We start from the raw sequence: 9,620 nt of genomic DNA, 5'->3' as shown, positions 1-9,620 counted from the left end.
AACGATCACAGTCTGACGCTTCTCGTTTAACACTTGAACACAAGAAAATTGTGTACGATGATCCCTTTTCATTTATATTCTTCTATCATATGCTGTATCTTCATCTTTTTTAAGCCTAACGTCATAAATTTTTATATAAAGTTTATCGCATCTTTATTTTTTATTTTAAAAAGTTATCATTTTATTAAAGATACCTCAGGACGGAGATAAATTTCAAATATTGCAATAAATTTTCTTAATACAAAAATGTGTAAGAAAATGTATATATAAGAGTCAAATAAGGAACTGTTTATTCAGAAAATTTTCCTGATACAGTTCCAATCGTCTCAAATGCGAAGTACGTAATGATACGTAAGTACATATGTACAATATGTTTGTTCTCCTATGTGGCTCGGGACTGAAATAAACGTATGACTATCTCACAAATTAGTTTCATGAACAATTCCCTGCTCGTATGTGAATCAACGTTTATACTCATCAGAGAAAATTCAGTCCAGTCTTTCTCTGATATTCAAACCAAGCAATCAACGTGATGCTAAATAATTGTCCATACTTCTCTCGTAACCTGATACGTATACTCGAACGTATGATAGATGACTTTCAAAATAATATATTACGATCATTCTTACCTTGCTCCGTTGGACAATAAGTTCAGTATTAAATTTTCATGTTGATCGATTCATGTAATATTCAAGGTTTGATTGAATCCAAGTACGAAGGAATATACATTAATTTACAAATCAATCGATTCATGACGACTACGCGCGACGCTTTCGTTCGATGGCGCACGCATACATAGATGTACATGCGTAAATCTGACTCTAAATAATCGTCGGATGGCTGTCGCTTTAAACGATGCAGCGTGCCTCCCGTCTCTTTCGGATATTGTTTCGAAGCGGTCCTTCCCTTTCATTCAGTAATTCGCAGGCAGCTGCACACTAATAATAGTATCGGACACTGCCGCCACTGCTTGCCGTCTCTGCTTTCGTCGCGGCTGTACGTACACATTAGCCATCAATATCGTAGTTGCCGACGATAAGCTACCTTGTAGCTCGACCAAGCCTGCGGGTTAACTTCGCTTTCCTGCGTTCTCTCTTTCTTGCGGTGCGCGCACGTTAATCTGACGTTTATTCGAAGGAAACCGTGGTCTGGAAACGAAGTTAGAAACTGCTGGATATACGCCTTACCGATCGCCATTTCAAATCGATTATTATTGGCTAATAATCAACTTAATATGTTTTTAACATTGTTAGTATATGAACTGAAGATGATATTATTCGCGATTCGTTTATTAGACGATATGTATTAAATTAGATGTACAGTTACTACAAAAAATTTGCGATCTGCATCATTGCATCTGCGTAATAATTAATTAGATCCAGGTATATTAAATTTCGTATCATCTATCTAGTAATAAATATTCTCACACGAGTATGAAAATTTAATACGTACCTGATAAAAAGATACGTCATGAAATAAAGGTATATATATACAAATACTTTTCTTAGCCACTGTATATATTTTCGTGATGATAGAATTGTTTATTGTTGAACTATTCTTGCTAGGAAGAGGAGAGAATGGAAAATTTCGTTGATACCGATGCGACGTTGTTACGTAGATTGCATCGCGAATAAGAGCTTCTTGTCTACTTTAAAACGTATTTACATACCTCACGGCGGTGAAAAGTCAAGGGAATCGACGAAGATAACCGCACGCGCTACCGAATGTTATCTCGTTTCCCCTCCGGGAGAGTCCGAGGTATTCGAGTCGTGATTGCAAAATATCTCGTGATATGTATAAACATCACGAAACGATATTGAATTTTTCAATTGACAAATTGGAAATCTACTTGACAAACGACCTCAAAAAATTGAAGAGGAAACTAATTCATCTTTCTAACGTCTTTTCGTTTCATCACCTTCGTCTTACACGAAAGCTGTTTTCCTTTACGAAATTGCTACGGGAATTTATTGGACGTGAATATACTTGATAGCAACATTCTCGTAGATTTACACACCCCCATTCGACTGGTATTTCAGCTAAGTATCTTGGAGGATGCGCATAGAACACGTGAAGAGGAAGCTATATAAAAGTAAATACAATATCGGCGCAACACGCATCCTTCCTTTCAGCAGATAAATAACGAGGCAATCACATCTGTGAGCCAATGGGCCAAAAGATACCAGGTTTCCGGTGAACGAATGCGCTACGATAACGAAACACCACCGCGATCCATAAACCGCTATATTAGTGAAAACAACACTGCTCGACTACATATGTATAAGTTCCCTCTGGCTACCCCCTTTGTATCGTCGTCGACGTCGTCGTCGTGATGAAACCGTGGTATATAGAATCGATAGAGCGGGGTGCCATAGCTAGCCGGTTACGCTCCTGACCTTGATTGCGGCCAACGCACACGTCGAGATGCGACGCAGGTAGGGGATGTGGCGACGACACGGGTAGACGAATATATGTATAGTACGCACGAATCGCTCGAGGATAACATCTCGTAGCCCAGGGAAAGCTATAGCAGAGACCTGTATGTGAAGAGTAAGAGGAGGAGGAGGAGGAAATGTAGAGAGAAGCGTGCAAGAGAAGTGGGAGAGAAAGGGGTTAGGTTGGATGTTGAAGAGGGGAGTTCCAGCGTGTCCATCATAACGCATAGAGGGGAGAATAGGAGAACGGTTGGAACGGTTACGGGGAGAAGTAGAGAGTGGAGGGAAATAGCAGTGAGAAGCGGTGGTGGGGGCGGCGGTCGAACAAGACAAGGGAGACGAAGAGAGAGAGAAGAAGCATGGGGGCGGTGGCTGCTCTGCTACGGCCGCCATCACCATCCGTCCCATCCTATAGTAAACTCCGAAGCAGCAGTCCCCAATCTGTCTCCATGTGTGTTAGTTAGGACCGTGTTTTACCGGTGCTTGCTACTCCAAGCTGGTAGTAACACCGACATTTCTGCCTTGCCCGCTCTCTGCGATGCCCTAGCATCAACTCCCGATCACCGTCGCGCTCTTCCCTCGTTCCTTTCTTCTCTCCATCTTTTTCCCGCTATTCTTTCCCTCCAGTCAGTCTCCGTAAGTGTGTGGTTTTTTGCCTCGGTGCGTGGGAAAACGTATGCGTACGCGAATGAAAAGAATCGGTAGAAAAGGAGAAGGCGGTGGAGGAGGAGGTGGCAGAAGAAGAACAGCGTATCGCTTTCCGCACGAATCGTTTCCAGGGATATAACCGGTGCGCGCTGTCTTCCTATCCGTTTTTCGACGTTCTTTTCATTTATCCTAGTTCGTCAAAGAGAGAGTGATATATAGTGTGATTAATTAGGAAGTCGTAACAGTGCATCACACCCATACCTTAAATTCGTTCCTCGATATACTCACGAATTCGTTCGAGACATCGAGCGATCCTTCAAACAGCGAACTAGAAGAAGCGGTCCGGACACGAAACGATATCATCGAAAGAAGATTCTTTGCGTGGATGCGAATCAAACACCGTCTTTAAGACGTAAAGCATGAGATCGAATGAATATACATGCGATAAAGCAGGCTATACCTTGGGACATAAAATAATAAACGAAATTTAATTACCCCGTTCGTTGTTCCTCGCCCGAAGAAATCCTCCAAGTTCTTAAGATACACTCGTAATCATTGGTCTGTGGCATATACACGATGAAACGGACGTCGAAGATCCAACGAGGCTAAAACGCGTCCCACCCAATCGGTCCTCTCGAATCATCGTCGTGGAATCATCACTTATCGGACGAGGGGAACGAAGGAACGGACGAACTATCCGTGGACCTCAGCGCTGCCGCCCGCTGGAATTTCTCCTGTCGTCGTCTGCACATAACCTCTCTCTTTCTCTCGTCTCTCGAGCCGCTCTCTTTTCACCACCTCTCACCTCTCTGTCCCTGTTATCATTCTATTGCTCCTTCTCTGTCTCCCTCGCGTATCCAAACACTTGACTTCGTTCGTCTATTTCACATCGAGGAGAAGAAACGTGATCAACATTCCCGTGTTTCGTTGAACTCGTTGTGCGCGCGAGTGACACGGCTGCTTTTTAATGATCGCGGCCGCGGTAAGTGCTGGTCGTTGGTTCTGGTCCTACTGTCTGAGCTGTTCACCATCTCGTGGATATCCAGATTCGAAAATCAATCATCTATGATCAAGACACAAAGGTGATACTCGCTCGATCCTTCATATACGTACGAAGCAGCCTTGTTACCATCGTACGTAACCTAAAAGCAAACGAAAGATAGAATAAGGAATGATACTGAACAGCCGTGCACTAGAACGTTGGTGGATGTGAAATAACAATAACACTTGGAGTAGTCGTGACGAAGGCACGCTGTCCAGTTTTCTCCGTCGTCCGATTAAACTCTTGCACGAACGGACGTTGAAGCCTCTGTTTCGTATCTCTATGCTCCTCGACACTAGAACAGCCGATTATCGTTGCTTTGTACTGGTAGCACGTTATTTATCGAACGACTCAACGGAGAAACGGGGAAGAAGGGTACAACCATGTGTCGCCGCTGTACCTTGAAACGTCACAGATCACGCTGGACGAACTCTTGAGCGGGATCGCAAGACGCGCTGCTGTTACCGAAGCATTCAACCTGGCGGAATTGTCGAAGAAACGCAAGACGTACCTCGGGGAGCACTGGCTCGCGCTCACGCGAATATGAGCATGACTCTCGTCCGCAATACGTTCAAAGGTAAGCTCATATTTTTTTGTAATCTACATACGTGTGCGTCTGAAACGCCTGTTGTTCTTCGCGGCTTACATTCATAACAATTGCGTACATGTCATTACGGTATCATTAATATTTAAATAAATTCTGAAGATTATAAGGTACTAACATGTTGACTAAAATTTTATATTATATTGTTATATTACACTTTGTTACGTTTTGTGTATATCGTTACTACACACAGCATTGGATGTAATTGCATAAAAGAATAAGATTGTTTAAGTGTTTTATGACGCATTTAATACTTTACATTGGTATTATAACATTTAAAGTATTACAAACGTTACGAATATGATTGTTTCTTTCACTCGAATACTTCAATTCATTTTGGCAATGGCGGTCACTTGTAAGCATGACACTTAACCTGTTATGATTTGAATATGTAGCTTGTTATTATTCTGTAAAATACATAGATTTACAAAAGATGTTAACATAAGTCAGAATTTTATGCATATAAAAGACAGTTTTATACTGATAATATCGTTTTCTATATTTCTGTGATGAGTGATGGTTAAATGTACTTTGACCGTATGATTACATTTGGAAACGTAACATTACGTGTACTTCACGATTGTTGACGTTAGTGTTTCAGAGATTGTGTTTTATTGATTTTCTCTCAATGATAGTTTTTCGTTTAAGAATTCATAAAGTTCGAAAAATATTTACACACATGTGATTTCTGCGTATGCTTCGTAAATACGACTGTATCCGCGCGCGTGCGGACATAGACGAATACGCATTGTGTTTAACATACGCGTGCATTCCACGCATGCGCGCTATGTTCATGAAAATATCACCTATTTTTTGTGGACCGATGAATACGATGGCGTATATCAGTAAATCGTAATAGGAATCTTCACATAAATTGAAAAAATTCGATGTATTCTCTAACGTGATAAATTTAGATCTTTATCATATAACGTAATTATATTCTATATTTAGACCTTACGAAATTTGTCACTCGATAACATTACGACACATGTGCGTCTTAATAGAAAAAGACAAAATATAGTGATATAAATTTTTTTGAAAAAGACAAAATTCCAGTATAAAGATTATTAAATAGAATATAATAATGTGTTCTTTGTAGTAAAAATAATTTATCCTTTTTTGTACAACCTTACCAATAAAGATAGCGAGTGCTATAATTTTCATCATCTATATTTAACTTATTTTATTAATCTTGCTGTCCTCTTTATTTTTTCTTCGAGCTCAAACTCGTTTCTCTTTAGATATTTTCTACCCAAAATTTGGTATTCTTCATCCATGAGAAGTGTGTAATACATAAAAAGTAGTACGATCTAAATATGTTTAAAAGTGTTTAAAAGTGTTTAAAAATTAACTACATTGAAAAAATGTTCATTGGGATAGAATTTTCATTTAATAAATTAACTAATTAATTATGGAATATAGCCCGAGGATAATAATGGGGTTAAATTAATTTACAGTTACAAAGCATAATATTGAAGAAACCAGGATATATTTTCATATTAAGTCATTAAGGTCCAACGTTGCGTTAACGCAATATTTCATTCGTAATTTCTTTTATCCATTTACATTATCGAATTCTATTTTCTATGCTGTAAAGTAACTCACAATAATTAAAAAGAATAACGCTCTATCAACTAGAATATATTTTCACATTACCCACACACATGACTTTAGCTGGCGAGAAAAGTAATATTCCTTAAAAGGTCAACACCGATAAATCACACAATTTATTTCTCAATAAAAATTCCGCGTCGAGCCTATTGTTTAATGAATAACTTCCGAGAGATTGTTGTAAATAATTCGAGGAACGCGTCATCAAAGGAAAGCGTTGGACGCCGAATCTCGGACACGCGTGCATCTTAACCTTAACACATTGACTGGCACGCAAATTTTATGTATTTTGTCCCGGGAGCCACAATAGATTGAAATATGCTGAACGATAATATGTAATTTTTGCAAAGTATTATATTGTACCTACGCATTTTTTTTCTCTGATAATGTTATCTAAATCATTCGCATTATTTTTTTTTATCGATTTAAAGTCAACAATTTCTTAGTCCCTGAAATTTATCTTGTTTTAATCATTCTAACAAAATGTAGAACAAATTTAGCAAATTTTTAAATCATGTAAATAACCATCGAAAACCACCGTGGCAGACAACGTGTTAACGTATATCGGCAGACGCTTTCGTCCAGCGAAAAAGTATTTTTTACTTACTCGTGATCTATAGGTTTCGCAACTTCGTTCGCCTTGCTTGATTCGTTGGACAATTTTTATCGCACACGAGCATACGGGCGTCGCGTCACCTAACGATGAGCCCCGACGGTTTTTCGTGATTCACGGCCGGTAGGAGCTTGTACGTTCGGCTGAACTTTAGACCCGACACGTACTACTTTCGTGGCGCGGATGTGCGAAATGAATTCAGATGTGGCAGTCGGTGTGCGACGGCTGTTTCGTTTCGAGTATCGTTCTCGCGTTTTCACGTAGGACTGCATCTTTGTTCTTGGCTACGGGTGTAACTTCATAGGTAGCATTACGAAATTCCGACACGCAGTAACACGGCTACTGTGGTCAAAATAATTAACACAAAAAGGAGCAGCACATTTAGATGTTAAATTCGTGGTACAATTGAAGTCAGCGAGATTTTATGGCTCAAAATAATATGGAAGACAGGAATGACGAAATTGCGTTGGAGATTTCATTTGTGATAAAGTTGGGCTTAAAAAATTAGTTGTTATATCACACACTAAGTACAGACTATTTTTAAAGAATATTTGAAAGACATCTGAACTGCTATTTCTGTAATAAGGAGGGTCACAGATTTAGTTGAATTAAAATTTCATTTGACTATCAGTTGTTGAAGTTGAATGTTTAAATAATTATATTTGCAGTATGAAATACATGTTTTCTTTAAACAGTAGAATAATGTATGCACAAATGTGGGCCAAAATACATATCCCTATAACAAGGAAGTTCAAATAAGATATTTAAACATTGTATGTGGCCATTGACGCAGAATGAAATAACATGTGGAACAAAAGAGTCTTTTAAATGCTTTTCTTGAACTTACAGTAGAATGCTCTCGTACTCGGCCAGGCAAACAAGAATTCGATCAATTGGTATAGTCAATTTTTTTCTTTTCCTATTAATAGTAGGTACATACCTGGAATTTCAGATGATCTTGCAAAAAAGACACAATGTTCTAAAATATCAAACTGGTTTTACTGAAAACAAATACATTGTTTAATTAATAACCTACAAAAGTACAAATACAGTACTTAATATATAGAAAGTCATATATATCATACACCTAGTGAAATGGTTAAAATACTTTTGAAATAAAAATATTAAATTAGTTGAAACAAGTTTTTTATTCCTATTTCAAACAAAAATTATTCCTTAGATGTAGAATCCGAACGTTTAGTCATCCACAATCGAAACGAGACTTCATCCGCCACAATTTAAACGAGATACTCTCAACTCGAGTACTAACTCGGTAAAAAAATTTCGCTCTTAGATCCTGTGGCATCTTGCCAGTCACTCGAAAGATACAAAAGAATTCTCTTCTGTGATAGATTGATTTACACGAGTTTACAAATGATATCGATAGTCAGATCCGTAACGTACATCAGAAACGTAACTTGATATTTAGAAGTCCAAAAGATCGTGCTTGTATATGTGTATGTATCATTTCGTCACGTTAAACCTTCGGTAGTGTAGCTCATGAGAAGAAAATCTCAAAGAATCTAAAATATTCTACGATACTTATTGTGAAATGCTCTGTTACACATTATACAATCAATTATCTACGAAATATCACTATACGTGATGCAATTATTAATATTTATTTCCTAAAAAGTTGAAAGTATATATTTTTTTCTATCTAACCTCAGGAATGCAGTCTTATTTTTAAATCCTTCACTCTGAATTCTTCGTTATTTTATTATGACACTGTCAAAGGGTCAAGGTTAATAATTGACACATGGTAATCATCGAACGATCTAATCCTTAATGAACGTAGCAAAATATTTACCGATTTGAAACCGATTCCCTGAGAAACTCTATTTGTGACGAAGAGTGGACCGTGTCGGGAACGATGGGAAGGATTCGTCGTTTCAGCGACGGCCATTCAATCGATTCCACCGCCCTCGATGGATCGAGGCCGCAACGCGCTCGTGCTCTTCACCGATTTGCTTCCGAGTAAATATTTACCCCACGCGAATGAACAACTGGTCCTAGACTATTTTCCGTATTCTTGTCGTCAATTTTGTTTGTTAATCGACAAAAGGGACTCTCTTTGTTTTTCTTCAGCTTGTTGAAGTGTATAATTTGTATTGCTATTGTTGGCTTTGGAATATTGGCTAGGTTAATGTGCGATTTTATAGGTTAGGATATAGTGAAGGTTACAGGACATATTTTATCGAATAGGTAATATACGTGTAATAATATGAAACATTAAGTAGCTATAATTTAATGTTTATTTCTCTTCAAATTGGCACAATGTGAAATTTGTGGTGTTATTGGTTATTAGTATTGATAAATTTTATTGTTAGGGCAAATATTGAATGAACTATTTTATATAACGTATATTATAAGAATGCGTTTCGTCGAATGATAAGATAATAGGACATGGAACTATGAAACGTTAATTAATTATAATTTAATGTTATTTATTATTAATTCTTTTTAAGATCGATAGAATGTGTAATTCCTATTACTATCGATAATATTAAATTAAATTGAATGATTTATCCCTATATGTGGAATACAATGAATATATAAAATGAATGTAGAATATAATTAAATAGGCTGTAGATATGTTATTAATAGTTTTTATTTTTTGAAAAGCGTTCTTTACATTTCTTTGTAACCGAACACTGACTTTATAGT

General features: G+C 37.7%; 1 protein-coding gene and 1 long non-coding RNA gene across 2 annotated transcripts in view; one reads left to right on the top strand and one right to left on the bottom strand.

Moving 5' to 3' along the window:
• Nucleotides 1-267: 267 nt before the first annotated feature.
• Nucleotides 268-7,424, bottom strand: LOC132909655 (uncharacterized). Its single transcript, XR_009658580.1, has 3 exons — nt 6,948-7,424; nt 1,453-4,225; nt 268-1,148 (listed from the first exon to the last, which is right to left on the bottom strand). It is a non-coding gene; the product is annotated as an uncharacterized LOC132909655 (long non-coding RNA).
• Nucleotides 4,224-9,620, top strand: part of LOC132909638 (zinc finger protein 1) — a 35,752-nt gene continuing 30,355 nt past the window's right edge. Inside the window, exon 1 of the mRNA XM_060964567.1 lies at nt 4,224-4,702. Within this exon, the coding sequence (XP_060820550.1) occupies nt 4,669-4,702 (34 nt within the window). The 5' untranslated portion in view covers nt 4,224-4,668. The remainder of the gene's footprint in view (nt 4,703-9,620) is intronic.

Source organism: Bombus pascuorum, chromosome 8 (genome assembly GCF_905332965.1).
Source record: "Bombus pascuorum chromosome 8, iyBomPasc1.1, whole genome shotgun sequence".
Lineage (NCBI taxonomy): Eukaryota > Metazoa > Arthropoda > Insecta > Hymenoptera > Apidae > Bombus > Bombus pascuorum.
Note: the sequence above shows the minus strand (reverse complement) of the source record. Positions and strands in the feature narration are given on the sequence as shown.